The sequence below is a fragment of the Dipodomys ordii genome, unplaced genomic scaffold, assembly GCF_000151885.1.
Source record: "Dipodomys ordii isolate 6190 unplaced genomic scaffold, Dord_2.0 Scaffold192, whole genome shotgun sequence".
Lineage (NCBI taxonomy): Eukaryota > Metazoa > Chordata > Mammalia > Rodentia > Heteromyidae > Dipodomys > Dipodomys ordii.
The window spans coordinates 2,767,080-2,789,140 of NW_012267408.1; the positions used below are offsets into that span (position 1 = coordinate 2,767,080).

Sequence of the window (22,061 nt, forward strand, 5' to 3'; positions counted from 1 at the left end):
ATATTCAATGTACACTATGTAAAACATAAACTTCGTAACTTGAGGGTAGGAATGAGATGGGGAAAGATGGAGGAGATAGATGAAAAATATGACATTGAACAAGATGCACTGTACTCATAACCTGACTTCTGGACTTGAAACCCCTTTGTGCATATATTAGTAAGTGGGCCTGATACCTTCCTGATGCCAGTGTTTTTCTGAAGGATAAGGGACAGGGAACAGTGAATTTCCAACCAAGTTTATTTCTAATAGACAGATACTTATCACCAATTAAAATAGATCACCACCTGTTCCCCTAATCAGGCACTCAGGGCAGTGTGCCAGCCAGCTAAGAATGATTTGCAAACACTTTTGGTTTAGTTTTATACTTTCAAGCAGTAGTGCTGCTTCATGCAAAACCAACTGTGAGCTGAACCAGGAACCCAGCCTCAGACTCCAGAAGTCCCCTTTGCATAAGTGGTTTGTATAATGTTCCCAGAATGTGGGTCATCCATGAAGCTGGCAAGGTATGTCCACAGCAAGGGAAGGCACTGGGGTTCAGTTCAGCTCACCTCTTGTACCCTCACATCCAGTTTTATTTGTCTCTACTTTTGTCTTTTATGAGGTTCTACATCAGAATTTCGCAGGGTTAAATTTGGAACTGAAGTCTACTCCCTCCAAAAGAAAAAATGGAAAAAGTCATTCCAAGAAATGCTTGAAAAACGCTATTTTGCAAGTCAAAAACTGAACCCATTCAAAGACTTCCTAACACAATACTTCACATCTGTCACTAGTTGTTTTAACATTGAGTGTGGATGAGTAACCAAAACCTTCTTAGCTACCTGATGCTGCACAGTCACTGACTTGGCAGGAAGAGATTGGAATTAGAAAGAACAATTAGAATAGATTAGAAAGGTTGTTCAGGGGGGCAACATGAGACAATCGGACTGAGGAGTTGTCAAAGAAAAGGGAAGATATGGAGGAAGAGGACATATGTGGACATAGTTGGTATCCAGTAAGAGAGAGATTTGTTTTAATTATATGGGATGGTACCAGTTGGTAACTGCCAAAAATAAAAATGACATCCACAAACTACAACACCAGGCTTACATGACATGGCTACAGCACATGTCCAAAGACTATGGTTTCTCAAGCAGGCCAGATGCATTCTAGTAGCACTCTGGGGGCTATGTTAGTGCCAGGGAGGCTGGTTGCTGTGACAGTCCAGCAGAGCAGCAATGAACGCCAAAGATCCAGGATCAATCATCTTGGTTTGCCCAGAATGGAGGGATTTCCAGTGACATAGGACCTTCAGTAGTGAAAGTATCTTTGACCTTGAAGCCCTTCTTGCTCACCCAATGTATGAGGCATGCAGCTGTCAACGTTTTCTTAGTCATGTTCATTATCTTTAAATACTTGCACAAAGGTGCTTCAATTCAACAAATATCAATCTATATGTACATAAATGTATCTGTTATTCCTCTCCCCAGCCATCTATCCCAACCCCATCTGTCTTTTGAGTTAGAGCAAAGGCACACATCGAGAACACAGGGACACACACACACACACACACACACACACACACACACACACACCACTCACATCTAGAAGCACAGTTTGTCAAAATTGAATATAACAGCAGAGGGGGCATGGCTCTAGTGACAAAGCGTCTGCTTAATAAATGTGAGACCCAGAGATCCAATCCCAGTACTTGGGGACAAGGGTACTTTTTTTTTTTTAATATTTTTGTCAGTAATGGGGCTTGGGCACTGTCCCTCAGCTCTTCAGTTCAAGGCAAGCGCTCTACCACAGCACTACTTCCGGTTTTCTGGTGGTTAATTGGAGATAAGAGTCTCACAGACTTTGCTGTGCAGGCTGGCTTTGAACTGCAATCCTCAGATCTCAGCCTCCTGAGTGGTTAGGATTACAGGCGTGAGCCACCTGCGCCCAACTGGGGAATGATTTTTTTAATACATTGAAAGGCAAGGTGATTGGCACAATGCCTGTCATACATAAAGGCCATCTACCATATGCAACCTATTAGTACAATCATCATTTGTATTTCTGGCACCACACAAATACACTTAACTATTTGCTTTGTCTCTATTGCCAGACTGTTGATTCAATGCACAGCAACCAAGATAAGGGCTTCGCTCAGGGTTTCACTAGCTCCTATAAAACCTATCACTAGCCCAGTCTCCCTTTATCATATCATATGCTTGAATTATAGGGCCGAATATTGCTCTGTAATTGTCTATATAAGCTTTATCTCTCAGCGGACCAATTTTCAGTATTCAAAGGCAGGGCACAGGTAGCTTGGCACACCATGGCCTTATAGAGGAAAGGAACCTCAGATAGGACTTTGTTATCAAACTCAACAGCTAGACTGGAGTTCCCAAAAAAAGAACTGGTGAATTGTGTTGCTCATGTGAGAGGCTCATAAGCATAAACGTGGCACAGCTGGTGTTCTTTTTCTTATTTCCATGTTTTATTTTAATAACATCAATCTTAGTTGAAAAACAAGTTTTCATACAGTACATTAAAAACAACAATGGAAAAAACACCTCTTTTAATGTACTGTGTGAGTTATTTCTTTTTCTCTCAGATTTTTCCCCCTTTGATTCATCACCCGTCATGACTGTTTTTGATTTTGGTACGCTGTGTCTTGTATATACCTTTATCTTATTTGAGGTAAGGGAAGGCAGAATAACAAAATGGTGAAACAAAGAACAAAGGGTGAACCAATCCAACAGTGATTCTCACAAGACACTATGTTAGAAAATGAACTTTACAACTTGGGGCAGGGGGATGAAGAGAATCAGAGGGAGGGAAAGTGGGAGAAAAATGAGAGAGGGAGAATTATGCTCGATAATAAGTGTACTCAAACTTATTTATGTACAACTGATGTTCATAAGGGCCCAGGGTTGGTCTGCAGCTAGTTAAGTTGAAATCTCAACGCTGCCATCTGTTTGCTGTGACTTGGGCAAGTTGCTTGCTCTCTCTAAATCAGGTTTCTTTTCCTATAAAATTAGGTTACAAGTACCTACCACTGGACCAGTAAGAACTGTTGAGGCCTTAACATAGCACCTGGCATTTACTAAATTACCACCACCAGCAGCAGCACCATGATCACCAGCGCCAGTACCCTTCCCTGCGATCTAGGGAGTGAAATCTGTCTCGAGGATGAAGATAGATTCACCTGTGAAAGCAATTCACGATATAGAGTAGACATGTCAAACAATTAAGGTGACACTACTTTCCCCTTATTCTGCAGCCAAGATAAGGAGTTAATTAGCATATCAGAAAAATACTCACTTCTGAATTGCATGCCCCTGGAACACTTATATATTTTCCCTCAGGTTGTATCTAAACTTTGTTTTAATGAAACAGAGCCAACTCATGTTTATGATTCATTTGAATGGATCATCTGATTTGCTCTAGAAACCTTAGTTCAGTCACATGAGACAATATTAAGTGTAAATTTTCTAGCCATTGAGCCAGGGCTAACCATACAAAATCCCCACTTTGCTACCAACTGGCTGCAGGTGACCTTGGCAATCATCAATCCTCTCAGCCTCAGTTGCATAATTTTGCATAATTTTTAAAGTGAGAATATCTTACAAAGTTTCTGTAGAAATAACTATAGGTATATATAAACAGCAGAGTATGTGCATGCATTAAATGGTATCAATTATTTCTACATGTCCTCTTAAGATGGAACTTTCTCTAAAAGCCAGACCCTTATGTCATGAGAGTAAGTGGCAGACCCCCTGATGGTACTGTGTCATGGCCATGACATTGATTAGGGCTGCCTACAGAGTCAAGAATGTGTCATAGTTGCCAGCGCCTCATATCTGTAATCCTAGTTACTTAGGAGGCTGAGATCTGAAGGACTGAAGTCTAAGGACAGCCCAGGCAGAAAAATCCATGAGACTATTTCCAAAAACATAACAAAAAGCTAAGCTGGAGGTGTGGCTCAAGTGATACAGCATCAGTCATGCAAGCAAGCCAAAAAGCATAAGGCTCTGGTTCAGACAAAATTAACAAGTGTCTTGCTTGGCAGATAGAAAATATAACTGCTTCCTTTCTCCAATTCTTACAAAAGCCAAGAGGGTACACACAATAAATATTGGTGGGAATAGAAGAATATGCAGAAGCCTCATACATTGCTGGTGACCATATAAAATGGTTTGACAATTTTAGAGTGAGGTCTGGCAGTTTTTCTTTATCTAAGTATATACCAAACTATGGCCCAGTAATACCATTCACAGATGTTTACCCAAGAAACTGAAAATGCACGCTTACCAAAAGGCTTATGTAAGAATGTTCACAGCAATTTCACCCCTAATAGCCAAAAACTAGAGACTGTTCAGTATCCGTCAATTTCATGTCATGTGACTTCGATCAGATCTTAGAATCAATAACCAAAGGCAACAAACTATTGATAAACCCAAGATAGATAAATCCCATTGAGGATGAGTAAAACACTTGCATTGAAAACAACTACTGAGCCAAGCAACCAGTGGCTCACGCCTGTAATCCTAGCTACTCAGGAGGCTGAGATCTGAGGATTGCAGTTCAATGCCAGCCCAGGCAGGAAGATCCCTGAAGCTCTTATATGCAATTAACCACCAGAAAGCTGAAAATGGAATTGTAGTCAGAATGCTAGCCTTAAAACTAAAAAGCTCAGCAACAGTGCCCGGTTCCTGAGTTCAAGCCCCAGGATTAACACAAAACAAAAACAAACAACACTACTGAGCTGGGAAGCCAGTGTTTCCTGCTTTTAAGCCTAGCTACCCAGGGAGCTGAGATCTGAAGACCAAAATTCAAAGCCATCCCAGACAGAAAAGTCTGCAAGACTCCATCTCCAATTAACCAGCAAAATGCTGGGTTTGAAGTTGGAGTTCAAGAAGTAGAGCCAGGCGCCAGTGGCAAATGCCTGTAATCCTAGCTACTCAGGAGGCTAAGATGTAAAGATGGCAGTTCAAAGCCTGCCCAGGCAGAAACATCCATGAGACTCTTACCTCCAATAAACCACCAGAAAACCAGAAGTGGCGCTGTGGCCCCTTGAGCTAAAGAGTGCAGGGACAGTGTCCAGGCCCAGAGTTCAAGACCCACAATAAAGAAGAAAGAAGAGGAAGAAGAAGAGAAGGAAGAGGAAGAAGAACAAGAACAAGAAGAACCAGAACAACAAAAAGAACAAGAAGGAGGAGGAGGGAGGAGGAGGAGGAGGAGGAGGGCCACAATAAGCAAGCAAGCTGAGCAAGTGCAAGGTACACTTAGTTCAAGCCCCGGCACTGTCACAAAAAGCTGCAACTACTGTGTGAAACTATTTTATGTACAGTGCTAGAAGAGATAAAACTACTACAGGTGGAAAAAACTAGAGCATGATATCCAGGGGGTCCACTGACTGGGAAAGAACAGAGAGAATTTTCATGGGATATGCTAATGACATATTTTTGTCAGCTTATCAAATAATGGGCTTAAGGTTTATCATTTCATTATATGTACATTTTATATCAAGAGAAGAATCCTAACATTTAACTCTAGGTAGTAATATACATGCTCAAGCTGCAGGGTTGAAATGAACAAATTTTTGTGATTTATTTCACAATGTATCAAATAATAGGATGAACTGATGGTTGGAAGGATGGAAGGGGTATGATATGGTAAGTCTAGTTAAAAAAATACATGTTCACTCTGGAACATTTAACCTTTTTTAAAGTGAGAAAAAAGTAAAATAAAAAACAGAGAACATCTTTTGATTATTTTAATTGTACAAATTTATCGTGTATCATGCTATAATTCAGCATATATATATATATATATATATATATATATATATATATATATATATATATATATATATATACTGTGCAATAATCAAATTGTGGTGGGAAGTTGGGGAGGAGATGGGAAGGGATGGTAAGGGGGAAAAAGGAGGAGACAACAATGCTTGATAAAAAATGTACTCATTGCCTTGCTCATGTAATTGTAACCCCTCTGTACCATATTTTCACAATAAAAAAAAGGAAAGTAGAAGCAAAATAATAATAATCAAATCATGGTAGTTAATTAACATTTTCATCCCCTTAAAAACAATTAATGTTTAATTAACACAGTAATTGCACACACCCTGGCAGACAGTTCAGTCATCTGAGAAAAGTATTTCTTGACGACCCTCTGCAGTTCCTGGGCATGAACTTAGGGCCTGGGCACCATCCCTGAGTTTTCATGCTCAAGACTAGTGCTCAACCTCTCGAGCCTCAGCTCCATTTCTGATTTTTTGGTGTTTAATTAGAAATAAGAGTCTCACAAGACTTTCCTGCCCAGGGTCAACCTTGAACCACAATCCTTAGATCTCAGCCTCCTGAGCAGCTTAGAATACAGGCATGAAAGTGATCAGCATTATAGGTTATTGTCCTGATGCATGCTCTTATGACTCACAAATGGTCTCACAGATAGGCCTTTCCTATCTGGTCTTCAAATGTCCCAGCTGTTAGTGAGCAAAGTCTACCCTGAGCATACGTTATGCAGTGGTGGGTCATAGCTCCATAGGTATATTCCTATCACAGGTAAAAAAGTCCCTAGCTGTTTCTCCCCTAACTTAAGAATTTTACATCTCATCTTTTCTCAAAAGAGAAAACAGAGGATCACAATGTCAATGAACAGCTTGAATTCAAACCCATTTAAAGCTAGAATTTGAATCTTCATTTCACCCCACACTGACCTGAAACCACACACTGTATGTGTAACAAGAAGTGGCTAATTATGCAATGCCAGTTTAGAATAAAAACTGGTCTGAAGACCATTTATGGCTTTCACACTGTGAACTGAAAAACACTTAGCTGGGCACTGGTAGTGTACCTGCAATCCTAGCTACTCGGGAAGCTGAGATCTGAGAATCAAGGTTCAAAGCCAGCTCACATAGAAAAGTAAGGCTCCAAGTACCCAGCAAAAAAGCTGGAAATGGAGAGATGGCTCAAGTGTAGAACACTAACCTGAAGCTAGAGAGAGCTCCCTGCATGAGTTCAAACCCCAGTACACACACACACACACACACACATACACACACACACACACCTGCTCCTGAATCGTATGTCACATTTTATATGAGAATGTGTATATGTAAATATTTAAGTGTAGGAATATATCCTTTTGTTGTGAGGGTATACTCCAGAAAAGTTAGAAAGCTACTGATCTGAGGATTAGGTCCTTCCTGGTCAGAAGTATGAATCTGAAGTTTAATTCCTCAGATTTGAAAAGCAATGCTGGAAATGAACAGGCTGATCCGACTTTGATAAAATCCAAGTTGAACAGGCATCACTGGAGCAAAGGTCTGGAGACTTCTGAGGGTGAGAGGTCATCTCCAGCAGCATGAACAGAAGCCCAGACTCCCCGCCCATGGCCTTGGCGAGGAAACAGGTGCACCAGCAAGGTCCATGCATGTGTGTGACCACATCTAGGGTCTGTCTGTGTGCCCACAGCTGCATTCCCAGTCCGTCCCCTTCAGCACTTCATAGGAGAGCCAACACTGAAAGAGAATCTTCCTTCCTGGTAGTCTTTGGAGTCCCCGACCCTTGTTGCCACATGCCATAACTCATACCTCCCTCCAAGTAACAACATAAACTTGAAAACCCTGATGTCAACCATGTTAATTACATATCCTCCAGCTCTTTTCCTCAGTTGCAGCTCCAGAAATGTTGCTATCAGTTATCTACTGTGCATGTCCCAATTTTTAACATATATAGCTGCTGAGGAATTTTTAACTTTTTAAATTTCACATTCAATAACTAAATTTCACATTCAACTCATGTCCTTCTCCAGTTTACACATGTATTTTTCAGGAGAGGGGCAGTGCTGAGGATAAAACTCAGGACAGGGGCTGGGAAGGTGGCTCAGTGGTAGAGCGCTTGCCTTGCATGCATGAGGCCCTGGGTTCGATTCCTCAGCACCATATAAGCAAAAAGAAAAAAAGCCGTAAGTAGTGCTGTGGCTCAAGTGGTAGAGCGCTAGCCTTGAGCTGAAGAGCTGAGGGACCGTGCCCAGGCCCAGAGTTCAGGCCCCATGACCGGACCTCCCCCCCCAAAAAAAAAAAAAACCTCAGGACATTATACTTGCTAGGCAAGTGGTCTACAATGTAAGCCATGATGCCTGCCCCCAGTCCTTTTTTGGTTTCTGTACTTGTACTCTTGTACTCTTCTTCTTCTATCTTTACCTGAGTAGCTGGAGTGTGCCACCATGCTCAGCCTTCAACTTGTTGTCTTTTGAGATGCATCTATATTTACACATGTTCCTTTATGTGCTATACATTTCAGTATTCCATCATATGACTATACCACAGTGTCCAACATGCAGTCACTGCAAGTAGTTCTGCTAGGAACATTACTGGACCTGTCTCCATTAATTCATATGGCAGTTGTTCAGGGCATATACAGTTAGAAATGGAATTGTGGAATACATACCATTTGTCCCATAATTTTTCCTTCCCAACATTTTTATTAAGTAAATCCAACCTTACTTTGAAAACTGCTAGTCATAGCATTTACTGTGTGCACCAGGGCTGTGCATAGGTCTACACATGTGCACAGCCTTGTACATGTACATACTCATCTCAAGTGGGGTCTTGATGCCTTTGGCTTTGGTATCTATAAGTGACTCCTGGCTCATCCCAAGTCATCAGCTGTATGATCTCAGGAAAATTATTTGGCGATCCAAGCTTCCAATTCCTCATCTTAAAAAAAAAAAAAAAGTAGCCAGGTGCCAGTGGCCCATGCCTGTAATCCTAGCTACTAAGGAGGCTGAGATCTGAGGATCATAGTTCAAAGCCAGCCCAAGCAGGAAAATCCATGAGACTCTCATCTCCAAGAAACCACCAGAAAATCGGAAATGGTGCTGTGGCTCAAATGGTAGAGTGCTCACCTTAAGCTAAAGAGCTGAGGGACAGTGCCCAGGCCCGGAGTTCAAGCCCCATGACCAACAACAACAAAAAAGCTCACACCTATAATCCTAGTACTCAGGGGGCCAAGATTTGAGGATCAAGGTTCAAAACCACCCCTGAAAGGAAGGTCCATGAGACTCCAATTAACCAGCAAAGTCAGAAGTAGAGCTGATGGAGCCATGGCTCAAGTGATAGAACATCAGCCTTGAGTGAAAAAAAAGCTCTGGGACAGCACCCTGACCCTGAGTTCAAGGCCCAGGACCTGCACAAACACAAATAAAATACAAAGGATTAAAATACATACCAACTTTATAACATTTTATGAAAAGTAAATGAATGAATACATATAGGTGCTTAGAATACTTCTTTCACTAGAATGCCTATTTCGACAATGACTAAACTTCGAGAGCTAATGAATGTATCCGAATATCAAAGAAAACATAGAAATCGGTATGGTTTCAAATCAGGGAAAGGTAGGTACAGTAAATGTGCCAATCTAGAGGTCATAGGAGGGAGAATTTCCAGAGCCCCCGCCCTCCCCCTACATGCCTCAAGAGGCTTTTTATATGGCTGAGGCACACAAGAGAATGATCTTGAATAAGGTCAATCTCAGTGATGGAACCAGGCTGTTCTCCAAGACCTCAGCAAACATGCTTATTTTAGGAACTGTATAAAGTCTTGTTAGACAAACCAGGTTCTTAGAGACTCCAGTGAGCCTCAGCAACACAAGTGTGATAGAAATAGGCACAAGTTATATTAAAAGCCCTAACTTCCTTTCTGCAGCCCCAATTCCCAGTTCCTCTGCAGACGTTTCACCAACTAAAGCTAGCTTCTTTGAGTCCACTCCTTACTGGGCTTCTTGGACTCTGCGCCTCCTTGTTCTTCCCTTGTCCTGGCAGCTGCTCTGGGGCTCCTTCTCCTGTCCTGTATATGTAGGAGCTGCCTAATGTCAACCACCCCTCATGGGCCTCCCACGTGCTTTTCCACATGACAACTCTGCACAGTTCAGTTTCATCCCCTTCCCCAGGGATGCTGCCATCCAAGCTTGCTGTGCTCCACCTCCTGGCATCCCTTCAAATCTCCTCTCTTCCCTATCCATCACAATACACAGGAGCCATGGCTGTCCTCTCCCAACCCACAGATACACCCGCTTCCAGTCCATAGTTACAACTGCTCACACCTGTCAGAAACTTCCACTACCCTTCTACCCCCCCAATGCCTAATGAAGGAAAATGGCCCAAATGCCAGCCCTTCTAGGATCCAACCTTTCTTTGTCCAGCTTTCCAACACCAATCTTTATCCATAAGATAAAATCACTCCCTGAGTGACACAGCATGAAACAGAGGGTCTGTATCCAAACAGGATTAAACAAACCAGTTGTTACTGCAAGACTTCAGAGCCTTCAATACCTAAGTGTACACTGTGGCTCTTCACATGTTTTCCATATTATTTTTATTTGATGTCTTTTTTTTTTTTAATCTTACTACGTAGCTCAGTCTGACCTCAAACTCACCATACTTTCACCTCACTCTTCAAGTGCTAAGATTATGGTCAAGGCCATGTATCTGGCTCTTCTGTATGTTTATTTAGACTTCTAGGCCTTTCTCAAGGAGGAACAATCAAGGACAATCTGAACTACCCTGTTTTTCCAGCATGCCTACAGAATACATCCCTAAAGATACTGAGGTGTGGGTAGACCAGAGAGTGACCACCCTTGTCCATAGTTGTGAGCATTAAAGCCTGGTCTATCACCACTATCAATTTCTGTGGAATTACAAAATTTCAAACTGAGCCAAGAAGCTTTTGTCAACACAGGGGTAGAAAGCAAGTTGCTGTTAGCAGTATCTTGGGAGGGTTGACAAAGAGGAGCTCTGACCTTGAGTACTAAGGCTGTCTTGCTGTTGACTGCCAAGGATGCCAGCTTTCCTTATCTTCCTAATCACCCACAACCCCCAGCCTTCAATTCCCTGTGTGGCCTAAATCAGCCTGTGTTGGCTTCCATAGCTTGATGCCAAGGAAACTTTCATTGACATATAGCTCCTTGGGTCCCTGAACCAAAACCACCAATCAAGTGCCCATCATGGGGCCCTCAGAGCCCCTCCACAATCCCCCCTTCCCAAGTACAGTACCTGTGCCATCTGGAGTAGACCTCACAAAGGTGGGCAGCATTTTCACAGAAGCAGTAGGGTGGGTGGTGGCTCCAAGCCCTTTCTCCATCTCCTTGCGGAACCGCTTAGAAATCTCCAGAAGAGTCTCGTCAGATAGACGCATGTGATAGAGATACTGGTCAACCTGAAAGAGCAAGAAAACAAGAATAGACCTATGAGTTAATAAATTAGAATACAGTCTATGACATGAAAATGTCATCTAGCCCTTCAAAAGAATAAAATCTATCAAGGACAGTGGTAATTATCAGGGCTGATAATTCTGGAGAATGGTGAACCAGGGGAAAGGGCAGTTGGGAAGAGAAGTGTTCTCAGACAGGTTGAGGCATGAAGGATTGGCAGCAAAGTGAGGCCCATAGGCAGGTCTGGCAGGGCAAATGTCTCTGGACATCACCTTACATACAGGCCTAGATTCTCACTGATGCCCCCTACATGCTTCTCCATAGATATTCTTTGTGTATCTGCAATGGCAATGGGCAAATTCATGGGTGGAAGAGCAGTCTGTTCTGCCTTGTTAAGCCATCTTATTGCCACTTCCTAAAGGGCAAATTCTAAAGCAGTCATTGTCCATAGATCCCTGATGTTTAAACTGCTACAAAGCTTACTGGAAACTGAGTCCAATAGGTCTCATTTTCAGCTCTGAAGAATCAAATTAAAGTGTCACCATTTACTCAAGTCATGCTGACTTTTACCCAATAGATTATAATCATCTTTCAAGTGTTCAATGATATATGAAAACAATAATATGACAATTATGACTGGTAATGGTAGGTAAACAAACTTTCCTGTATGGGTACTGGATGGAGTTTTGGGGGATTTTGTTTTTTTGTTTTTTTACAATACTGGGTTTTTTGTACTTACTTCCAAGTATTCACTAAGCAAGCACTCTCAGGCCTTTACCCCAGACTCTTGCTTTTTCTACCTCCACCTCCTACCTAGCTGGTATTACAGGTGTCCATTACCATGCTCAGCTTGTTTTGGATACAGTATCTCCCAAACTTTTGCCCAGGCTGGCCTTGAACTATGATCCTCTCATCTCCTATCAAACATTTCTTATCTGCTAAGTGCCTGTCTAAGGCTCTGATTTGATTTCTACTGTCTTTTTTTCTTATTTTCTGCAGGGCTTGGGGGGGGCGGGGGGCGGGGAGAGAGGTGGCATGGCGGGGTGGCGGTCCTAAGGCTTCAACTCAGAGCACAGGTGCTATCCCTGAGCTTTTTTGCTCTATCACTTGAGCCACAGTGCTAATTCCGGCTTACTGGTGGTTAACGGGAGATGAGTTTCTTAGATTTTCCTGCCCAGGCTGGCTTAAAATTGCTATCCACAAATCTCAGTCTCCTGAGTAGCTAAGATTACCAGTGCCTGATTTAATTTTATTTTTTATTTTTTGTAGAATGTCTGCATTCTTGTTTTATAGATCCCTTGGGTGATGAAATTCAGAGGTCTATGTAGCCCACAGGATCACTATCCTTGTGGGCCTCTCGGCCTTCCTCATGAGTTCGGCACTCCCTATCAGTCCTATGATTTCTGGTTGAAACCAGCATTGGGTTTCTCTGAATCATACAAAAAGAAAGACCAAGAGGAAGCATGTGGACAGATGTAAAAAATACAGGTCCCAGCATCTTGAACCAAACCACTCCTTCACCTGGAAGCCCTTTGAATTCTCAAACTCAGGAGTAGCTGGCATCTGGGAAGGATGATATCTACCAGTTTATTAAGGTCACCTCATGCCACAGCCTACTAAACATCCTACTGTAGGCCAAACAGCCTTGGCAGTCACTGCTGTACTGAATGAACAGTGACAAAGAGAATTGGAAGTCGGGGACAAAATGCAACCTCATGTGAAGAAAGTTTTCCTGAATCAGGAGGGAAATGAAGGAAGTTTCCAGAATCTCACCAAATAAATGGGAGAAAGTCACAGAGGAGGTGCCACAATTACACAAAGCAGTAGGATCACAGACAAAACATAGCCACTCCTGTTAAGGGAAGGCCTGCAAGGAAACCAGTTCAAAATCCAGTGAGGAGAGCATCTGAGTCTCATTCACCCCTCAAAGAGTCGTCTGGCCTAGGTTTGAATGCTTCCAAGCATGAGAGGTTTCCCTACTTCTCTAAGTTCCATTGTGGATCAGAGTTACAAAGCTGTTTCTCAATCAGTGATAAACCTGTTTTCTGATCACTTCTGCCAGATCTCCATTCTGACACCTGTGTTGGAGTTCCCAGACTTGGCAGAACATCAGAATTACATGAGGAATAAAATACATACATACATAAACAAAAGCAGGCAAGGTGTGCATACTTGTAACCCGGCTGAGACAGGATGATGATCGTGAGTTAGAAGGCCAGCCTGAGCTACATACCTGAGTCTGTTTCAAAACAAAAGTGAAAGAAAAATGGCCAAGTGAAGTGACACACTTGCATTCCCAGCTATATGGGAAGCAGATACAATTACAGTCCAAGGTGGAATCATTTGAGCCCCTATCAGAAAAACGAAAGCAAAAAGGACTGGGAACTTGGCTCGAGGGATAGAGTATCTTCCTAGCAAACTTGAGACCCTGAATTTAAACTCCAATAACTTCTTCCCCCATGGACTGGGAAGGTGGCTCAGTGGTAGAGCACTTGCCCTGAATACATGAGGCCCTGGGTTCGATTCCTCAGCACCACATGAGCAAAAAGAAAAAAGCCAGAAGTGGTACTGTGACTCAAGTGGTAGAGCGCTAGCCTTGAGCTGAAGAGCTGAGGGACAGTGCCCAGGCCCAGAATTCAGGCCCCACGACCAGACCAAAAAAAAAAACCCTTCTTCCCCCACCTGAAAAAAGAAAAAAGAAAGCATTAAGACCATCCAAAGGGAAGGGATAGTAGGGGAAAAAAAAAGGAGGAGGTAACAATGCTCGATAGGAAATGGACTCATTACCTTACTCGTGTAACTGTAATCCCTCTGTACAGTATCTCTACAATAAAGAAAGAAAGAAAGAAAGAAAGAAAGAAAGAAAGAAAGAAAGAAAGAAAGAAAGAAAGAAAGAAAGAAAGAAAGAAAGAAAGAAAAAACGAAAGAAGATCCAACTGAGCACTGATGCTTCATGGCTGTAATGCCAGTTACTCTGGAGGCTGGTTCTGAGGATCATGGTTTGAAGCAGACCTGGGTAGAAAGTCCATGAGACTTCAAGTTCCTGCCTTGAGTGAAAAAGCCAAGCAGGTGTGGAAGGCCCTGAGTTCAAGATCTAGTACCAGCAAAAGAAAGAAAAAAAAAGAATTTCAAACATCTGTTCCAGACTGATGAAATAGATACCTGTAACAGCTCAAACATCCTTGGATGTTTACATCCTTCCTGGTTCTGGGCAGGTTTGACCTCTGTCAATATGATTGTGAGTGGAATGTTCTAGTCAACACTACTTAAGGTTATTTCTACCACTTTTCTATTTGGGGTCCCTGAAAGTCAGTAGTTATGACTTAAGCCAAGAATGTCTCTGTAAAATAATCCTGTGTTGATCCAGGGTCCTGTCGGTTGGAAGGTCAAACCATCAAAGCAGAACAACCATTCAGGCAAGCCTCACTTTGTAGCTGGTAGTAGTGATCTAAGTAGTGATCTGGTAGTAGTGATCTTTGGCACTAGAAAAACCAGTGTGCATATCCTAGCTGAGAGGTACTTGAGCAGGTGTGCAACACTGAAAAGTCAGTTTTTCTGAGCCCAGCTTTCTTACTATAAAATAGAGGAAAAGCCAGACATCATGGCTTGCGCAGTCCTAGCTACTCAGGATGCTGAGATCTGAGGGTGGGGCTCAAAGCCAGCCTTGGGAAACAATTCTGAAAGACTCTTATCTTCAATTAACTACAAAAAAGCTGGAAGTGGAGGTATGGCTCACATGGTAGAATGCCAGCCTTGAGTGGACAAAGCTTAGGGATATGGAGAGTTCAAACCCCAGTACCAAAGTGTGCATGCATGTATGTGCACACAAACGTGTGCACGCGCGCGCGCACACACACACACACACACACACACGAAGTAGTAAGCAAAATACTCTATATCACCTCCTTCCTCTCCACCCTTTCTCATCTTCCAGATTTCTCTCTGCCAAACCAAGGACATTTCTCAACTCTATTTGATCACACACCCAGGATTAACAAGGCAAAGACCATTTCCCCAAATAGTTCCTTCTCTTTCAGCGGTCTGTGGCCTATCCCCAGGACTGCTCCATTGTAAGTCCCTGTTTGGACAAGAGGTGGAAAGAAGAGGGGCTTCCCGACCAGGGAGCCACAGGCAAGCCAGAGCAAAGCCTGGCTGGGCCTTTCCCAGATAAAGGTGTGTATTACAAAGGAGGAGACAGCAGATTCTATAGGTAACTACTCAGCAATGCTAAGATTAGAATGCCCTCATTAGGCAATCACTTTCATTTTTACCATAATGCCATCTGTTATGTCTTTTCCTCTTCAGAATTTGGGGGTAGGAAGTGTCAGAGAAATGAACCCTATACTGTTTATGAAATAAGATAATGCCCCTAAACAAGAACTACATCAGTTCCTTTCAGTGCCTAAATTTCCCTCCAGACCAAACCCTAAAGTGTATTTTAGAAATAATGTTGAAGAGTGGAGAAGACATTCTCTTTCTTTTGAGAGGCCCCACATCAGAATATGAAGTGCACAGGCTCAAGTCAGGGCCCTGCCATTGCCAGATGTGGAGACCCAAAAAGGAAGAGCCTAGAAAGGGATTAAAGCCAGAAAGGGATTCTCAGAGAAACTTAGTCACATCAGAGCAGCCTTGGGGACGGGTGGGGGAGTACAGACAACTGGTACTAAAATCTGGATCACCCAGACCATCAACAACCCTGCTGGCCCATGGAGATTTCAAGTAAATAGTTGATGGCAATGCCTGGATCCTGAAGCTATTCTATCTGGTCTCAGTAAGAATTTGGCCGCAACACAATTGCATATTGCTAGAAGAGCACCTTAATTCCAATTAACTTCAACAACAAAGACTCGCCTAAATATCATAAGAAATATAAAAACAGAGAAAGAAACCTTAAATTCCCAAATCTGTAAGATTCATTACCATTCAATCCCTGAATCCCTGACATGGCTACATCTCCCAGTTTATAGAATTTATCAAATACCAATTACATACAAACATTATAGTGGCCAGAAATACAATGTTAAAGGAACTCTTTTTCTGGAGATGGGTAGCTATAGTGGTTAGCAACAATGTATGTGTACCTACTACTTTCAGTGAATTGTATACTTAAAATGGTAAAAATGGGGTGAAGGCATGGTTCAGTTGGTGGAGCACCAGCCAATGAGGAAAAGCATCAGGTATCCATCTCAGGCCAAAATAATAATAATAATAAATAAACAAAAGGTAAAAGCATTTTATGTTGTATATATTTCTTACCACAGTAAGATTTTTCTTAAAAAAAAAAAAAACAACTCTGCTCTCCAAGGTTTACAAGATAGCAAAGAACCTTAACCAAATTATAAACCATAAGCAAATGCTTCTGGGATTCATAGAGGTCTAAGCCTTAGCAGATTGGCTTAAAAAGGCATGTGCAATGCAAGGTCACAGGAGATAGCTTCCAAAATAAGCCATATCAGTAGATGAAATTAACCTGGAGGTCACAGAATGAAAAGGCTCAGAAGGCCTGGGCAAACCCAAGATCCTAAGATTATGAATTCCAGTGCCAGAAAAGTTATTCAAATCACTACATTACCCAAGATCCCTACTGAAATTGTACTCCACTTTAGTATGATTGAATTCTATCATTTTTGTTGCTCTTTGAAGTCTCCATCAGAAATTTTGAATTAAGCCATACCAGATGGGAAAAAAAAGAAAAAATGCTAAACTATTTAGATGCTTTTAGCATGAACATAACTGTACATATTTTTCCATCTACGAAGAAACTATTGAGCCACACTAGCTGGCCACGTGTGATTCTAACCTTTCTAACCAAGGATTCACTGTACCAGGTACAGTAGTATACATTTATAATCTCAGTACTCAAGCAGAATCATGTAAGTTAGGCTGTCCTGAACACCACCCTCAAAATTTAAAAAAAAAAAAAAAAAAAGGACTTGTGGGAAACAAAGACCCTTAAGACCCAACCATGCTAGTTGCTATGTAGTTCATGAGTTCTTCCTTGGCCAGTCAATTCTCTGTCAGGGTTAGTGTCAAGAGCTTGATGGCCCAGATACACTATACTCCACACTACAGGTCAATTAAACTTCTGATATTCAAAGACTTGTCCTTTTCATTTTATTAGGAAGCTCAGAACTCTGTCCTCACCTCCAACCAGCAAGCTAGTCTAAGGTTTTTTAATAACCATCCCTGCCCATTTGATGACTCTGGAAATCCTCTTACCGGAAGCTGACCCAAATGGCCAAATCCTCTCGTAAGCAGGCAGAAAATAAATAATACATGCATGCGCAAATGCTTACCAGTCATCTCTACAGGTCACACCTGTCTGAGAGAAGGGTAAACTCAAGTGATCCAATAGGATAAGAAAATGACAACAAGTTTAGAAGCATCAGAGCAAAGGATGCCGTGATTTGGATGTCTAGGTGACTTCCTTTCCCTGTTCCCTGGATATTTGTTATATCTAAAACCTATCCAGGTGAACTGAACTGAAGGAGGCACAAGCTAATCCTACATTTTATTTTCTAGACTCCAAGCAGACCACCTAACTGAATGTCAGTTATTATACCACTCAGGTTTTGTCCTGAAAAAAATCAATCAAGTCATTCATATAGATATATATCTATATGTATATAGATAGATATCTGTGTATATGTATATCTGTATATATATAAATCTATAAATATATATATATATATATAGAGAGAGAGAGAGAGAGAGAATCATCATCATCTCAATCAATGCTCCAACTTGGCTTCTTCCAAAGAAATTTAGCAAGAGCTGTGTCCTTGGGAAATGGAGAGGGCCTTATTCTGCTTTCGGTCAAGCACCAAAGCAAAATAAAACAGCATGAGAACATACCACCTACCACCACCTTCAAAGACATAGATGAGTCTCATGTTATGGTGCTGGGTATAAGAACCAAACAAACACAGCATGGGTCCGTCCGTGACAACAAAGACACATCTATGGGCTAGGAATGTGGCTTAGTGGTAGAGTGCTCACCTAGCACGCATAAAACCCTGGGTTTGGTTCCTCAGTACCCTATAAACAGAAAAAGCTGGAAGTGGCACTATGGCTGAAGTGGTAGAGTGCTAGGCTTGAGCAAAAAGAAGCTCAGGGACAGTCCCCAGGCCCTGAGTTTGAGCCCCAGGACTGGAGGGAAAAAAAAAATCTATGCAGTCAATGCCACTGATGGATGACACTTAATGGTGAGGAGAGTGGGGTGTTAAGAACCAGTAGTTCTGGTCTGAGTGGTAGTTACTCCATATGCATATTATAGTTAAATATATATAAGTATATATATTTGTTTATATTTCATGTATGTATATTATATATATTGTAATATATATACATATGTGTATATATATATATATATATATATACTTGAACCACAGTGCCACTTCTGGGTTTGTTTGTTGAGTGATTAATTGGAGATAAGAGTCTCTTTGGGACTTTTCTGCCCAGCCTGGCTTCGAACTGCGATCCTCAGATCTCAGCCTCCTGAGTAGCTAGGATTACAGATGTGAGCCACTGGCACCCAGCTTATACTTCAATTTTTAAAACATAGAAGACTGGGTTTGATGGAGTATGCCTATAATCCCAGCACTTCTGAAGCAAAATTAAGTTCAAGACTAGCTTGGGCTATATAGTGAGATAGAGTCTTAGGCAATCCAGATGGGAGCGCTATTTAAATACAGCCACAAAGAGCCTTCCAGTAACTATACGCTGACACATCCTTGCAACTTAGGTCTCAAATGAATTTTTTTCCCATTATTCCTTTGCCAGTATTTTGACACAAATGTTTAACCAACCAACTGAGGTCTGGAGGAGCATCCCCAAACCACAAGCCTTTGTCGCTAGCAGCACCTACAACATCCGGTAGCCAGCCCCAAGCAATCCAACTTTAGCACAGGTGTGCCCATCCCAGGAATGCCAGGCCACTGCTATCAATGACCTCATTAGTAATAATGCCCTCACAGACTCTTCCCAGGAGGGCCAAGACTGTGCAAAGAGCAGCAAGTTTAGCCTGTCAAGTTGCCAAGTCAAAGCCAGATGTTTCTGATACATAGATAGTAGGAAGGAAGACACATGGCAGCAGAATATGAGAACTGAGAACCACCACCCGGCCCCTGGAACCCAGTTGGCCAAGAGTATCAGATCTGCTTCTAGCTTTTCTTCAGATGGAAAAGGCCTCTGCCCAGGCCACCTTGGAGAGAATCCAGCTGGCACAAGGCACACTCAGAGCCTCCGGTGGCAGTGGAGGTGAGAGCAGAGCTTACCAGAGAGCCCATGGCCACTCCTCCAGGATCCTGTTGCACCATCCTGAGTCACAGGGTTTCCTGTTCTGCCAGTTCTCACTCTCAATTGCATCAAATTACAGCCAGCTAGACAGAGCCCCCAGCAGCAGCACCAGTCAGGGGTCTAGAATATGGGCGTTTGGGACACCGAACACAGGGCCCTCCTGTCTTCAGACATTCTGTCCTGCCTGAAGGGTTGCAGGACAAAGGAATATGTCCAGATGGATATGAACATGGCCCCTTTACCCACAGAAATCATGTGTACCAGGGCTGGGCACTGAAGATACCACGGTTAAAGGAGACACAGCTTCTTTGCAGCAAGTCCATGCCAAGAGGCAACTATGCCAACAAGTAGTTACAAACTGAAGGAAAGGCAGACAGCAGGTGGTTTCTTTCACTGTAATAAAATATGGACTTACGAGCACTTAAAACACATGTGAGTATAGTTCAGAATGTCTGTCTTGAAAGGTTAGGAATATGTGCATGTCTTAATTTGCATGCCTAAAATGTACTCCCCCCCCCACCTGACAAAATTCCACTTGCCCTTCAGCACAAATGGTCTTAGCTGACGTGCCAACACACAACCTTTAACACCTTACTTCTATTACTCTCACTGGTCCCAGGGGACTAAAAGTACCAACTAAATCTTTGTAATGCCAACAGCTCTCTCAAGTCTTTGTTGCTAGGCACCAGTGGCTCATGACTGTTAATTCTAGCTACTCAGGAGGCTGAGATATGAGGATTGTGGTTTGAAGTCAGCCCAGGCAGAAAAGTCTCTGTGAAGCTCTTATCTCCAATTAACCACTCAACAACTGCAAATGACACTGCAGGTCATGTAGCAATGCTAGCTTTAAGCACAAAAAGGCTCAGGGACAGTGCCCAGACCCCAAGTTCAAGCCCCATGACCAACAACAACAAAAAAAAAAAATCCTGGTTGCCAGGCACCAATGGCTCATACCTGTAATCCTAGCTACTCAGGAAGCTGGCATGCCTGCCAGCCTGGGCAGGAAAGTTCTTGAGCCTCCTATCTCCAGTTAACCACCAAAAAGCCAGAAGTGGAACAGTGATAGAATGCCAGCCTTGAGCCAAACAGCTAAGGGACAGTGTCCAAGCCCTGAACTCAAAAAACAGTACCTTCACATTCACACACACACTCACACACACACACACACACACACACACACACACGTTTTGTTGTAGATATCTACAAAGGGTATGGGAATGCCTCAGAGAAGAGATGGAAGAGGAACTTGGTAAAGGAGAAAAGCTGGCTACTCTGGACTTACAGGTGCTTTCCTCCTGACTCTGCTCCTCAGGCCTGATCCCTCACTGTGTGAGACAAGGACACAATTTTCTCCCCATCCATCTGCCTGTCCTACTAGTTGCTCTAGAAATCATATTCCACCTACCCCCGCATGGCCCTATGCTAGAGACCAGAGTCTGCCTCTAAGCCTCTTGCCCCCAAATGACAACTTCTCTTTGCATCTGGGCTAACTGTCTACATACTGGACCAAATCCCTCTGGATCTCTCTCTCTGATCCATGTCATCTGTCACACTGACCCCATGATCACACCTGTCAGAGGCGAATGTGCCACATCCCTTTCCCAAGACTGTCTCAGAGAAGCAGAGGGGTGGCTCAACTGGTAGAACTCCAACCTTGAAAGAAAAAGCCAAACAAAGTGTGAAGCCCTGAGTTCAAGACCCAGGACCGCCACACACACACAAAAAAGCCTGTCTCAGTTTGCTTCTATGGTACTGGAGTAGCCATAAATAGTACCTCCTTTTACTCAAAAAAATGGCTGTTTGCCAAGCACAGGTGGCTCACACCTGTAATCCTAGCTATTCAGGAGGCTGAGATCTGAGGATTGTGATTTAAAGCCAGCCTGAGCAGGAAAGATTCTTATCTTCCATTCACTTCCAAAAATGAGGAAAGTAGAGCTGTGGCTCAAGTGGTAGAGCACCAACCTTGAGCGAAAAAAGCCAAGGGGGAGAGCGAGCAGTCTTGAGAGTTCAAGCCCCAGTACCAACCTACAAACACATACACACACACACACACACACACACACACACGCATACACAGGCCCGTGCTATGAAAGCCTGGGCTAGTCACTTAGTACCCATGAGCTGGCATGGTTTGCAACAAAGATCCCAAAGATCCTTTGCAACTGACACTTAACTCTTAAGCCCATGAAACTGAAACAGCTATCCATCTCTAGTCGCCCTAAGTTGCTGTGCGCTGGGGTTAAGTGTATGGATTCTGAAGTCAGACCCCCGGGGTTTGAATTGTGCCTTACACACAGCCAAAGTACCCTCCTTTTCTGTGCCTACTGTCTTCATCTGCATGATAGGTAGAGTATCCCGGTGGACCACTTGCGGATGGCTTAGGTTACTATAAGAGTTAGCTCTCAGGCAAAGCTCTCACATCTGTAAAGGATGGAATGGATGGGACATAGCTGGAAGGCTTTGTGGAGGGTACAGACATCGGAACATCTGGGAGGAAACAGGAAGTTTCAACTGGGAAAATGGCAGCTTCAAATGTCCTCCCTTAACCCTAATTAA

General features: G+C 42.8%; 1 protein-coding gene across 1 annotated transcript in view; it reads right to left on the reverse strand.

The window, feature by feature from the left end:
- The window catches only part of Hk2 (hexokinase 2), a 62,724-nt gene that overhangs the window by 30,880 nt on the left and 9,783 nt on the right, over positions 1–22,061 (reverse strand). The window contains exon 2 of the mRNA XM_013034610.1: positions 11,050–11,212. Coding sequence (XP_012890064.1) covers positions 11,050–11,212 — 163 coding nt within the window. The remainder of the gene's footprint in view (positions 1–11,049; positions 11,213–22,061) is intronic.